The 14,732-nt window shown below is 43.7% G+C and overlaps 1 protein-coding gene across 4 annotated transcripts in view; it reads right to left on the bottom strand.

Annotated features, from left to right (window-relative positions):
* The window catches only part of LOC147903091 (Metallo-hydrolase/oxidoreductase superfamily protein), a 176,508-nt gene that overhangs the window by 110,781 nt on the left and 50,995 nt on the right, over positions 1 to 14,732 (bottom strand). For all 4 annotated transcript variants that reach the window (XM_087373312.1, XM_087373313.1, XM_087373311.1 and 1 more), the window contains exons 2-3: positions 8,089 to 8,230; positions 7,812 to 7,966 (exon numbers count right to left, since the gene is read on the bottom strand). In XM_087373312.1, coding sequence (XP_087229438.1) covers positions 7,812 to 7,966; positions 8,089 to 8,230 — 297 coding nt within the window. The remainder of the gene's footprint in view (positions 1 to 7,811; positions 7,967 to 8,088; positions 8,231 to 14,732) is intronic.

The following is a 14,732-nucleotide window of genomic DNA, read 5'->3' as shown; positions in this document are numbered from 1 at the left end:
TTCAGCTCACACTCAGGCTGAATTTCAAATGCCTTCGTCTGCAAGAGGTACCATGGAGCAAAACACATACGCATGGCCTACATCATAAGGTGACCTCTTGAGATACCTCCTCCACATACACATGGCCATGGTTGAAAATGAAACCGGAGTCAAGATACAGACATTGCACACAGATAGAGGTGGGGAATATTTGTCTGCAGAATTTGATGCTTTTCTGAAAGGCAAGGGTATTGTGCATCAACGCACAGTCAGGCTGACCCCTCAGCAAAATGGCAAAGCTGAGAGGAAAAATAGAACTCTTATGGAGATGGACAGATGTATGCTGAAAAGCAAACACATGCCTCACAAATTCTGGCTTGAAGGTCTAATGTGTGCCAACTACATCTTAAATCGGTCTCCCACTAAGGCTTTGAAAACAAAAACTCCCTATGAAGTCTGGAATGGGAGAAAGCCTTCAGTGGATCATTTCCGTGTCTTTGGATGCCTTGCATATGCTCATGTGCCAGTTGAATTTCGGCATAAGTTGTCAGATAAGGCAATTAAGTGCATATTTGTTGGGTACAGTGCAGAAAGCAAGGGGTACCGTCTTTACAATCTTGCGACACGCAAGATCATTGTCAGTAGAGATGTGATATTTGCAGAAAATTCAGCTCACACTCAGGCTGAATTTCATATGCCTTCTTCTTCAGAGGATGAGGGGTTGCTACCCATTGCCTTGGGTTCCCCTACTGATATTTCTGATGCAAATCAGAATTTACAGCCACCTCCCCATGCTTCAATTCAGCCACAGGATGTCTTGCCACCTCCACAGGCAGTGGAACAGGTGGTTCAGCAAGAAATTGCAGACATACATGCAGCAAAAACAGTCCCGAACTGGCTGTTACAGACTCTCAAGGAGAGTAAGATTGATGCTCCATGACCTAGCAAGACTCGCAGTGCAGTAAGGCACATGGAAGGTGCTAATTCAGTGGAATCAGCATATGCAAGTACTCTGCAATGGCCTCTTACTCTCTTGAACGTGTCTAAGAAATGGTTTTCTTGCCTGTTTTTCAAATTGACACGCTTCACATACCTTATGCATTTTTGCAACCTTGAACTTAGGCAATCCTGCAACAATATTTTGGGCCTGCATTAATTTAAGTCGCTATATATCAACATGACCAATGCATTTGTACTAGATATCAATATCTGTAACTACACCGGTCCCATGTGCACACATTGCTGCACTCAATTCAGGCATGTCCGCATCCAACGTAAACATCATGCCCTTCTTCTTCCCTTTTGCTATCAAGCGACCTTTATTTTTCATATCCTCAACAAAGCATCCATGAGGATTAAATCTGACCTGCAAGCCCTACTCAACCATTTGACCAACAAAAATCAGGTTCTTGGTGATATTTGAGACATGAAATACATTGGACAAGTATTTCTTTTTTTCATCCTGCATAGACAAAGAAATTTTACCAATCTACACAATAGGATGTGTAGTATCATCACCAGTCTCCACAAATCCTAGTCTTTCCATTTTTCTTGCATCCTGCATCTATTCTGCATGACCTGTCATGTGGTTTGACACAGCTGACTCAACATACCACACATCATTACTTTCTTCTACACTTGTGACAGAATTGATCATGTGCTGCACCATAAACAGATGCTCATTTCTGTCATCATCCTATCTACTAGAGGGATGAGGAGGAGCCTGCAACATTCGAAGAAGCAAAGGACAATGTGCATTGGATGAATGCCATGCACGATGAATGCAGTCCATTCAGAAAAATCAGACTTGGGATGTCGTAGACTTGCCACCAGGTAAACATGCCATTGGTACACGATGGGTTTTCAAGGTGAAACGGAAGCCAGATGGCTCCATTGATAGATACAAGGCAAGGCTGGTTGCCAAAGGCTATGCTCAAAAAAAGAGCATAGATTATGAGGAGACTTTTGCTTCTACATCCCGGATGACCACCATGTTGGGATATCTCAAGGTGTATGCCTCAGGCACACCTTGGTTTCTATGTGTGAGTGCTAGAGGCACAGTTAGGTGCCCATAAGCACAGTTAGGTGGTGGAAAGCCACATAGGATGATTGAGAGAATCTAGGAGCAGATTGAGGAGATCATTGTGGAGCTCTGAAGTCATCAGTGATGTCAGTGAGCATGTAAGAGGTGCCTACATAAGGACCTCACTCTTCTTCATTCTATATGCAAGTATTCTGAATTTGTGTCCACTCTACTCTTTCCTTTCAGTTTACCAACATGGTATCAGAGCCATTTGATCCCCCTTGATCCCATTTCCGCCACATCATCATCTTCTTCCTCACTCTAATCTTCCACCTTCCCTTCCAAAGTCGATTTTGGAAGTGAGAGTTCTCTTCAAACCTGCATTCTCAGCATCTCATCCTTCAGGAGAGTCTTCCCAACGGCAGGGCGAATCTGCAGAACGAGCTGTACAAGTTATCTCGCCATTTTCGGGGCGGCATTGTCTCAGGAAGCCGCGACGACTTTCTTCCTGGTTCTCACTGTGGAGAGCTACATTGTCTAATTCCTTCCAGAGGGAGCTGGGCGACATCACGACCTTGCTGCTCATCAAATCTGAGCTCTTTTGGAGCAGCATTCGGGTAGTTCTCGTCGAAAAACCAGTCCACAGTTCTTCTACAATGCTGGGCGACGTGGCTGTCTTCTGCGCGATTCCTTTCTGAGGGAGAAGCTCTACCTATTTACCTTCCTCTCCAGTACAAAAGCCCTCTGAATTCCGACCTCTGCATGACGAATTGAAGCAGATTTCTGAGCTGCCTCTTTGGCTATGAAAGCTTGACTATGCAAGTCTAAGTTTGACTTTGGACAGTCAAAGTTTGACTGGTAATTTGACCAAGATTTATTTTCAATCTGCTATGCTCATTTTCTAGCATCTACTTGGTCATCTTTTGCTTAGACATCTTGCATAAATATTGCTCTGACTAATTGCCTTATGCTTTGACATTTACTTAAGTCACATAAAGAAATCCAAGTCAAAGTATTCAAGTTGTTACTCTTTGAAGGATTATTTTTTATTGCTCATATTTCACTTGTAAAGCACTAGACACTGCCCTCACGTAAGACCTTGCCATGGAAGCTAAGACCTTTTTTGAGAAGTTGGATGGAACTCATTTCCATACTTGGCAAACAAAAGCCAAGTCTATGCTTTTGAAAAAGAAGATATGGAATGTTGAGAATGGAAAGAAGTCTACCAGAGCCAAAAAGGAAGCAACTTCAAAGACAAAAAATGCCAATCTACTTTCAGTTGATGTGCCTCCACAAGATGAGGCATCCTTTGAAGATTATGCATTTTAAATCATCTCTATGTATGCTCCAGATCTCTCTTTTTATGTTGAGTCAAGGTACTCAGCCTGGATAGTCCTCCAAAATGAATGAAATAAACTATTGTGTTTTGTGTGTTTTGTAAACACCTCTGGTCACCTTATGATGTAGGCCATGTGTATGTGTTTTGCTCCATGGTACCTCCTGCAGACATTGTGTGCATATACATGCAGGGGAGATAACCATTGGAAGGTCTTTTTGTATCCCTTTTGTTTACCTTACACCCATGGGAACCCTTGCTAGCTTGAGATCCTAGCCATTGATAGATCCATGACCACCATGAGATGGCATGACACACCTTGTGCTAGCTGTATCCTTGACATAGCCTGAGGCATTCCCTTGAGGGGGGGTTTGTTGCTATATCTCAAGGTGTATGCCTCACGCACACCTTGGTTTCTATGTGTGAGTGCTAGAGGCACAGTTAGGTTCCCATAAGCACAGTTAGGTGGTGGAAAGCCACATAGGATGATTGAGAGAATCTAGGAGCAGATTGAGGAGATGATTGTGGAGCTCTGAAGTCATCAGTGATGTCAGTGAGCACGTAAGAGGGGCCTACATAAGGACCTCACTCTTCTTCATTCTATATGCAAGTATTCTGAATTTGTGTCCACTCTACTCTTTCCTTTCAGTTTACCAACACACCATCCGATCTGTTATTGCAATGGCTGCACATTTTGAGTGGAATGTTCATCAGTTGGACATTAAAACAGCCTTCCTAAATGGAGACTTGTTGGAAGAGGTTTATGTCAAACAACCTCCAAGCTTTGAAATTACAGCAAATGCACTTCAGGTATGCAAGCTAAATAAAGCTTTGTATGGGCTGAAACAGGCCCCTCGTGCATGGTATGCCAAGATTCATGCCTTTTTGACTAGCAAGGGGCTGCACAATAGTCCTACTGAGAGCACCCTCTACATCTAGAAGGATGGGGGGGAAATTTTAGTCATCATTCTTTATGTCAATGACTTACTGCTCACAGGGTCCAATGAAGATCATATTGCAGATTTCAAAGCTGATTTGCAGACCAACTTTGACATGTCAGATTTGGGGCTGCTTCACTTTTATTTGGGGATCCAGTTCTTTCAACAGAGACATGGCACTGTTATGTCTCAGTCCAAGTATGTGCAGAAACTCTTGGACAGATTTAACATGCATGATTGTAAGCCCATAGCCACTCCCATGGAGCCGGGGCTGAAACTCACAATGCATGATGCAGGAGAATCAGTTGATGCCACATTTTACAGTCACGCTGTTGGATGCCTCATTTTCTCTGCAACACTAGACCTGATATTCAGTTTGCAGTATCTCAGGTGAGCAGGTATATGCACAGCCCAAAAACTATGCATTGGCAGGCAGTTAAGCGCATCTTCCATTATTTGCAGGGCACGAAGTCTTTTGGCTTGTTATTTCCCAGAGGGGGCGACTTGCAGATGCATGCCTACAGTGATTCAGATTGGGCTAGTGATTATGACACTAGGCAGTCCACTAGTGGCAATTGTTTCTTTTTGGGTAAAGCTTGCATTTCCTGGCTGAGCAAGAAACAATCTACAGTGGCTACCTCATCATGTGAAGCTGAGTACAGGGCAGCTTTCACAGCAACAGTTGAATGTGTCTGGCTGCGTCGTCTATTTGCTGATCTTCATTTGTCATTGGAGGGTCCTTCTCCAATTCTCACTAATAGTCAAAGTGCCATTGCAGTGGCAAAGAATCCAGTGTTTCATGCTCGCACGAAACACATTGAGGTTCATTATCACTACGTCAGAGAGAAGTTGCATGCAGGAAAGATCAGTATGATCTTTGTGTCCACACATGACAACGTTGCAGATATTTTCACCAAAGCACTTCCACGTGAAAAGTTTGAGGCATTTTGCAGTGCCGTTTGGTGATTAATCATCCTTGTACATGACATTGGCACTGCAGGGGGGTGTTAATATTATAGATATAGTTCAGCAGTGACCAATGTAATTTAATAAGCTAGTTAGGGGCACTTTTCCCTCTTTAAGAGGTTTTTTCCCCTAACCGCAGTTAGTCCACTAACTATGGTTAGTGACTACTAAGGTTTTGTCACTAGGACAAAACCTTCTCTCTCACCTTCAGTTGTAATCTCTTACACTCTTCTATTGCAACTAAGCTCTCAAGCTTTCAGCTTTCAGCTCTCAGCTCACTCTCTTGCTCTCTCTCTCCCCAAATCTTACACCTAGTGCTGTGTTTTTCTCCTTACCCTTCTCTCCCAGCACTCTATCTAATTGGCGTTCAACTTCCACAGCTCCAGCACGTATCTCGAGAAGTGTACGGATTTTCCAACGCCAGGTTACATGTAGAGCCTATGCTCACATCAGAGAAGGGTATGAAGGCAGTAGAGAGAGTTTGAAGGATCTGCTGGAGCAGCCAGCCAAAAAGTTAGGGAGCTACTTGAAGGAGCTCTTGAAACATCGTAACAAGATACTAGGACTAGCACACGAGCTAGCCCAACAGGTAGGTACTCGATGCATAAAGGTTGTAATACTTTCTTTCACTAGATGTAAGGGATCACTCTTACTTGATAGTGATCGCCAGTCCTATAGATCCTCAAGGGTCTCACAACAGACTTTAATACACCATATCATCTCTCGCTCTCTCTCTCTCTCTCTCTCTCACACAGGCCGGTTTTGGTCTTCAGAGGACGATATTATATTCTTCTTCTTCTTCTTCTTCTTCTCTCTCTCTCTCTCACAGAGCTGAGTTTGGGTCACCCCCTTTACAGCTAGATGCTGCATTTCAGGTCATCACGTATCTGTACAGAGTTAGGGAATGTGGGGATTATACCTCGGGGCATAGCAAGCTACCATGGATAGCTCTATCCTCTTCTATGGCACTTGCAGCAGGAGAAGACCAGAGGTGCTGGTATGCACGTACAGAGAGATGGTTTCAGCGATTGGGGCTCCACATGGATAGACTACCTCCCTTCCAATATAGCATGGATGCTCTGTTTTCTCCCCTCTTATCACACGAGGTCAACCAGGTTATATCCGTGAGGATCTACTACACCTACACACATTTCGGCCCTGGTTGGGACCGAGTGAACTCCCAGTGAAGCTTAGCTTCTACAGAGATCACTTCTTACATATCACAGCGGAGGGTTTCATTGACCCACTAGCATACACGCAGATTCACCTACCCCACTCGCTGGGGATCTCTCTTGGGCAGTTCCGGGTCTCTTCACACAGACTTCGCATCGAGAGCGGCAGAGCAGAGCGACTACCCAGGGAGAGGCGCATATGCACACTGTGTGACATGCAGGAGGTTGAGACAGAGGAGTATTTCATCTTCACGTGTCCTCTGTACTATGAGATCCGAGGGCGTTTCCACTGCCTCTTCAGGGATAGTTATGGGACTTTGGCCTATTTCCTCTCCTACCCAGACTAGCGGTGTTTGGCAAGTTTCATTCATGAGGCACTTAGACACTGTGAGAGGATACTCCGAGCACGGAGACAAGAGCTGACTTCTTCCTCGGCTGATCCCTCTCAGTGCTCTATCACGGAGTTCTTTCAGCTAGATCACATGGAACCCCACAAGACGAGGCCTCAACATGACCGTGACCCGGAGCCTGTCACCTGACAGCTCAGGCTTCTCATCAGTACATCGCCTGAGCATACGGGGAGGGACCATACTTGTCACAACTACACGACAAGGGTCAGAGAGTTGATCTAGCACCACCTATGGAGATGCCCTACGACCCAAGAGATTTAGCAATGCATAATCAGAATCAGTTCATCATTACAGCACACTCGATGAGCATTTCACTTGATGGTCACCTGGCTCACACACGAGTGACATGTTGTTCAGATCGAGGCAGAAGCAAGATCCCCCACTTATTTGGCGAGGGGGGAGACAGAGGTGTGCCAAGAGATCCACCAAATCATGCCAATCCCCACGCAGCACGCATCTCACCTTACGAAGGACAATGTCTAGGAGAGATTCGCTCAATGCAACCTATGATCGGGGAGCTAGGTAACAAGGGTTCTAGGAAGACATCAGAGCAACATGCATGTTACCTTTTAAACTCGCAGATTGAGGAATCCGTTGCCACAACACTAGGCGTTGATGTGTCTCGAGGTTACCTTGGGCAGCTAGCTAGAGCACAGCCAGCCGTCCTTCTTGTCAAGGCCCTCATGGATAGTTGATCTTGTAGTGATTTTCAAAGCATGATTCAGAGAGTTCTTTGCTCTTCAAAAGCAACACGTTGCACAAACAAGATTCATTTACACATATTTTCCTTGATGGCTCCTATAACTCAAAAGGCCACAAAAAAAAAAGATTCTAACTTCAACTGATTACAATATATCAAAGTTTAAACTATAGAAACAATTCTTGCAGACACTGAGAAATCAAGAAGCCATTATACATACTTTTCAAATGTGAGGTGCAAACAAGGCTCTCTTACAGTAATTTGAATAAAGGCATCAAGATTCCAACCTGGCCTGTTATCTGAAGGTTGAATTTATACATTAAGCCCTCTGGAAAATGAGGAGAAAAGGCATAAGTAGCTAAGGGCCCAAGTCGCATCTCCCCTGCATTTTTCCCTGTGAGCAATTCCCATGCATCTTGTGAATTCACCCACCAAGATGCTCCTGCACATTGTCTCCCATTAATATAGCCATCATAGTGAGGGGAAAAGACTGGAAACTAATGTTAAACAACGGACAACAAAGAAAAAGAAGGAATAACATATTGGAAAGTAAGTTTTAAATACCTGGCAATAAATCAGTATCCAATTCCGCTATGAAAAAGAGGGTACGAATAGGGGGGGCTGGCCCATACTCAGGTTCTTCCATGAGTTTCCAAAATTTCCAAGGCTGCATCAGCTCCCAAATCAAGAGTAGTTGTGTCTTCAACTATGCAACCAAAAAACACCACTTTGCAAGGTTATTGAATATTTCAAATTAATCAAAGTGCTATATAGCCCTTTGTTTACAAATAAGTTTATCTCATGCATGAAGAAGGGAAGATGTCATGTTGTTTATCTTATGTATGGACTAAAAGTCAATGCAAAATCTCAGTGTGTCATCTGCCTCCTTTGTCAAGTGAGGTCCAGCTACTCGAGAAAGAAAGAAAGAAAGAAAGTCTATTAACGTCAACTGGAGACCAAAAGGTCTATGGGACAGCAAGAAACCCTCTAGTACATCTGCTTTAGGGAGGGCACATGGCAGCCCCCAAGGAGTGCAAAAAGCAACCCCAATTATTTAGAGTACCTACATGATATTCTGGAGAGTAAATAGCCATACATCAGTTTAAGACTGAGAGTCTTTTGGTTTTGATTTAAAATCTCTGATTAGTGCTACCCCTTCACGGTAAACTGCCCATTTTCCATCCTTTCTGGCAGCCCTGACTTGAGTGCTTTAAGACTTTCATAGTAAGCAAATTGTTGTCCTTTTCTTTTGGAGAACACCTTATAGCCATCTTTATGGGTTTGTTGGAGCTTTTGCAAGTTTATTGATAGTTTGGTGCTATTTTGTCAAATTAGTAAAATTAACTGTTTGAAGCATGTTGTATGGGCTTAATGAGTGAACTATTGTGAAGCTGTGAGCACATAAAAATGAACTTAAGTTCACTAGTTGAAGACAAAGCACACGTTTATGTTCAAAATAGATCTTGCTTTGCTCTTTACTTATTTTGTTACAAAACTTTGGCATGCATATTGTAATCTTGCCTTTAATGAAATTAAAGACCATACTTGTTTTTTGGCTTGTCCATCCCACTCCTGTCACTCAACCATCCCAAAACACATACAATACCTATCACGAGATCACTTTGATCACAAATTAACATACATGGCCGCCTCTCTACTATGCTTGCTGATTGATAACTGTGAGAAGTGGAGAGAGCAAAGGTGAGAGCAAGAAGCAGCAGTGTGAGAGAGCTGAAAACGTAGTTGCAATTAGATGAGTGTAGTACAACTGAATGGAGTGATAGGTTTTATCTAAGTCACAGGATTCTTTGCCACTGCAATAGCACTCTGACTATCAGTGAGCATTGGAGAAGGACCCTCCAATGAAAGACGAAGATCAGCAAATAAACGACGCAGCCAAACACATTCAACTGTCGCTGTGAAAGCTGCCCTGTACTCAGCTTCACAGCCACTGTAGATTGTTTCTTGCTCAACCAAGAAATACAAGCTTTACCCTTTGCGACTTGTGGACTGCCTAGTGTCATCATCTCCAGCCCAATCTGAGTCACTGTAGGCATGCATCTGCAAGTCACCCCCCCTGGGAAACATCAAGCCAAAAGACTTGGTACCTTGCAAATAACGGAAGATGCGTTTTACAGCCTGCCAATGCATAGTCTTTGGGCTGTGCATATATCCGCTCACCTGAGAAACTGCAAACTGAGGTCGTGTATTGCAGAGATAAATGAGGCATCCAACAGCCTGACTGTAGAGTGTGACATCAAATGATTCACCTCCTTCATGCCTTGTAAGCTTCAGCCCCGGCTCCATGGAAGTAGCTATGGGCTTACAATCCTGCATGTTGAATCTGTCCAAGAGTTTTTGCACATACTTGGATTGAGACATACCAATGCCACTTTGCTCTTGAGTGAATTGGATCCCCAAATAAAAGTGTAGCAGCCCCAAATCTAACATGTCAAAAGTGGTCTGCAATTCAGCTTTAAAATCTGCAATATTGTCTTCATTTGACCCTATGAGCAGTAAGTCATCTACATAAAGAATGATGACTAAAATATCCCCCCCATCCTTCTTGATGTAGAGGGTGCTTTCAGTTGGACTGTTGTACAGCCCCTTGCTGGTTAGAAAGGCATGAATCTTTGCATACCATGCACGTGGGGCCTGTTTCAGCCCATACAAAGCTTTCTTTAGCTTGCATACCTGAAGTGCATTTCCTGAAATTTCAAAGCCTGGAGGTTATTTGACATAAACCTCTTCCAACAAGTCTCCATTAAGGAAGGCTGTTTTTATGTCCAACTGATGAACATTCCACTGAAAATTTGCAGCCATTGCAATAACTGACCGGATGGTTGTCATTCTTGATGTAGGAGCAAAAGCCTCCTCATAGTCTATGCCCTTTTTCTGAGTGGAGATGAAGCAAGGCCAGATTCTGTGGCTACACTTGTCACTCCTATAGCTGGAGGCAAGGGTAGAGGTCAAAATGCAGCACAGGTAATTGGAGCAACTTCTGCTCTAGTGGCTCCCACAGCAGAGCAAAAAAGATGGGATTCTAGGGATGCACAAGCTCTATCAGTGATTTCTCTTTCTGTCAAGAGGTTCATTATTCCTCACATTCAGTCGCAAGACCTCAGAGGCAGCTTGGGAGATATTAGAGAGTATGTTTGCAGCAAGAAATGATGCCAAAGTTTCCTTCCTAAAGAGAGAGCTATCTCATACACATATGGATGAGGGAGATTCCATGAATACTCACCTCACAAAGCTTCAGGATTTGAGGGAGCAGTTGCTGAATATTGATGAAGTTATTCCGGATTCAGAGATGATTACCACCACTCTGAATTCTCCTCTTGAGTTCTATCTTGGTTTCCACACCTTGTTGAATTTGTCATTGAGGGGGGGCAGCAATCCTCTCTCTTTTCATGAGTTGGTAGGACTTCTGTTTCAGGAAGAGCAGACACGAAGAAATATGGCAACACGGGCTGGCGAGCATGCCATGCTTTTTAAGTTTAAGCCCAAGGGAAAAGGAAAGCAAAAGCAACATGCCAATCGGCCCACACATCAGCATAAAGCTGATTCAGGACAGCCCTCTTATAAGGCTAAAGGTGATGCAAATAAGCCCAAAAAGAAGGGCATTTGTCACTACTCCAAGAAGTCAAGTCATTATATTGGTGAATACAAGAAGCACATAGCTAAAGAAAAGAAAAGGGATTCAGGTATGGCTGTGTCAAATGCATCAGCTGTAGGCCATCCTCTGGTGGTTCTAGTGATGCCCTATAGGCCATGGTATGTGCCTTGTAGGCATACATAAAGACACTTATAGTGTTAGTGTCTTTTAGGCCACATAGGACACTTAGTCCTATGTGACACCTAGGACACTTAGTCCTAGGTCTAGGTACTTGTACCTTGTACTCTTTTGTTTTGTAAAAATCTAAGTTTGACGTGACGGGTGTTCTTCTGCGACCCTTTGCTACCTGCACTCTCTCAATTCTATCCGATCCTACAATGGTATCAGAGCTAAGGGCTTGACTCGTCTTCCTGCTTCCGGTCTTCTTGTTGCAACTATCCGTACTTCTTCCGTACATCTACCCATACATTTGATGCCGTACAATAGTACCTATGCCATCGTACGTCCGTACCTTCACTCGTACAGGACTGTACCTGCATCGTCGTACATACGTACCTACGTACGAAAGGTGCTGTAACTGGTTCGTACACTCGTCGTACAAGGTTGTACCTGCGTCATACAGTGGTCCATACTGTACCTGCAACGTACAGTCACGTATATGCGTTGCTGTACATCCGTACAGATCTGTACCAACACTCTGTACTTGCCCGTGCAGGTATTGTACTTATTTTGTACAGCAGTACGTGCATCGCCGTACAGTCGTCGTACCTATGATCCGTACATTGTACTATATACTTGTACCAACCTACATCCGTACAGTATACCGTACCTATGTTGTACTTTCGTACAATCGTCCTTGCAACTGTTCCGTACAAGATACATGTTGTATTCCATACGGGTATTTGTAGTGTTGGGGCTTTTGCAAGACATTGGCAGATTTGTTTGGGGTCTCAATACCTTTCGCAAAGCATTTGTGGAATATTGTTTCTGGGGCTGATCTGAGGCCAGCCAATGCTACAGTGGTTGCCTCTACTGCTGGTCCTTCTGCAGGGGGTACTCCTCCTGATGCCTCTTCCTCTAGCACTCCTGCTGCTGCTCTTCCAACTCAAGAACAGTCACGATGGGATGCAAGAGATGCAAATGCACATTCATGCATTGCTTTATCATGCAAGAGAATCATTATTCCACACATCCGGTCTTGCAGGACAGCAAAGGATGCTTGGGATAAATTGGCTTCTCTCTATCAGATTCGCAATGAAGCTCGTGTTGCATATTTGAGAAGGCAGTTACAGGAAGTCAGTATGAATGAAGCTGACTCTATGGATGCATACCTGACAAAGGTCAAGGACCTCATGGAACAGCTTGCCAACATTGATGAGGTGGTGCCAAATTCAGAGCTTGTCAGTACCACATTGAATGGACTGCCAGATACATATCAAGGGTTTGCTACAACCCTTCGATTAGTGGCCATGGGTAATCCAAACCACGATTCTTTTGATCAGCTAGTTACTTTGCTTTTGCAGGAAGAGCAAAGTAGAGCTAATAGACAAGCCATTATTCCTGATCATGCATTTGCTTCACAGCAGACAGGAAGAGGCAAAGGCTTCCAAGCCTATGGGCAAGCCAAAATCTGCGCATAGCAGCTGCAATTCCTCCCATGCATCTAAAAATACAGCAGATAAGTCAAAGAAAAAAAGATGCAACTATTGTCGCAAGCCTGGACATGACATTTCAGAATGCAAGAAGCGCATTGCTTCGGAGAAAAAGAAAGCAGGATTGACAGTTAATGCCTCACATGCTATTGAATCCCATGAGCCAGAAGATGCTTCACATGCACATGCTCTTCAGGATGATTGGGCATGGGCTGTCCATTGCTCATTTGATCCCTCCAAAGCTGATGCATTCTTTACTGCTAATGATGCTCAGTAATGGTACTTTGATAGTGGTGCTTCCAAGCATGTCACATCTTGCAGACAGTTGTTTCATTCTTTAGCTGATGCACCTCGAGGGGGAACTGTTACATGTGCTAATGATGCTTCATATGCTGTAAAAGGAGTTGGAGATGTGCAGCTCACATCCATTTCAAGCCATCCTGTCACTCTGACAAATGTTCTTTTTGTGCCTGGAATTGAAGTCAACTTGATTTCAATTTCAGCAATTGCTACTTCAGGTTTCAGAGTGATTTTTGATGGCTACAAATGCCTAGTTTATGATCTTCGTGATGACAATGCCATAGTTCTCACTGGCACTTTGCAAAACGGGCTTTATCACCTTGATCATCATTCAGCTGCACTTTCTATTGAAGCATTGGCTATTTCAGATTCACAGCTTGCTGAAACTCATCTTTGGCATGAGAGAATGGGCCATCTCAATTATAGAGCTCTTGCAAAGCTACATTCACAGCAGATGGCAAATGATGTACCTCAAACTCACACAGTTTCCAAACATGTGTGTGAGAGTTGTCTTTTGGGTAAGATGCATCGATTTTCTTTTCAAAAGAGTTGTCCAAAACTCTCACAAAGGAAATTGCAGCTAGTACACAGTGATGTCTGTGGCCCAAAATGCCATTGGGGAGTTTAAGTATTTCATGACTCTCATTGATGATTTCACAAGATATTGCTGGGTATATCCTTTAAAAGCCAAATCTGAAGTTTTCCTATGCTTTTAGAGATGGCTGAATATGGTTGAGAATGAATCAGGATGCAAGCTTGTCACCCTCGACACAGATAGGGGGGGAGAGTATATGTCAAAGGAGTTTGATGCATTTTTGTCTTCACGGGGCATTATTCACTCATGCACTACTCCTTACACTCCTCAGCAGAATCATGTTTCTGAAAGGAAAAACAGGTCCACAATGGAGATGGCCAGATGCATGCTTAAGGCCAAGTCTTTGCCCAATAAATTTTGGCTTGATGCAGTAATGTGTGCCAACTATGTGCTGATAGATCACCTACACGGGCATTGAAGACTGTTACACCTTATGAAGCATGGAAAGGCAGGAAGCCCTCGCTTTCACACATGAGAGTTTTTGGGTCTCTTGCATATGTTCATGTACCATCTCAGCTGAGACATAAGCTTGATGACAAGGCAATCAAATGCATATTTATTGGTTACAGCCAGTAGAGCAGAGGGTATCGGTTATATCAACCAAATACTGGGAAGATTATTGTTAGTAGAGATGTAATCTTTGCTGAACATTCAGCTTCTCCTCTTGTGGACTGCAAAGCAAAGCCAGATGTTGACATGTTTGATGCCTTTGAATCTTGGTTACCTCTGCCATCATCAGAAGAGGATTTTGACCAGCAACATGAGCCTCCTGCAGGCCCTCCACTAAGCAATAATCAGCCACAACCTCATGCTGATTTGCAGGTTTCTCTTCCGGCACAAAATGATCCCACTATTCATGATGCAATCATTGAAGAAAGAGCTGTCAATAGACAGCAAAGGCAAGTTCCTAGATGGCTTCTTGATACATTGAGGGACAGCAAACAAGATCAGCCTTTTGCTGCCTGGACAAGATCAGGGAATAGACAGCATGGTCACTTTCTTGAGTTTGCACTCCTTGCTACAGCTTGCAATGAAGAGCCTCTGT

Source organism: Dipteris shenzhenensis, chromosome 4 (genome assembly GCF_047967505.1).
Source record: "Dipteris shenzhenensis isolate YYH24624 ecotype China chromosome 4, Dip_SZ_1.0, whole genome shotgun sequence".
Classification (NCBI taxonomy): domain Eukaryota; kingdom Viridiplantae; phylum Streptophyta; class Polypodiopsida; order Gleicheniales; family Dipteridaceae; genus Dipteris; species Dipteris shenzhenensis.
The sequence above is the reverse complement of the archived record's forward strand: the minus strand, read 5'-3'. Positions and strand labels throughout refer to the sequence as shown.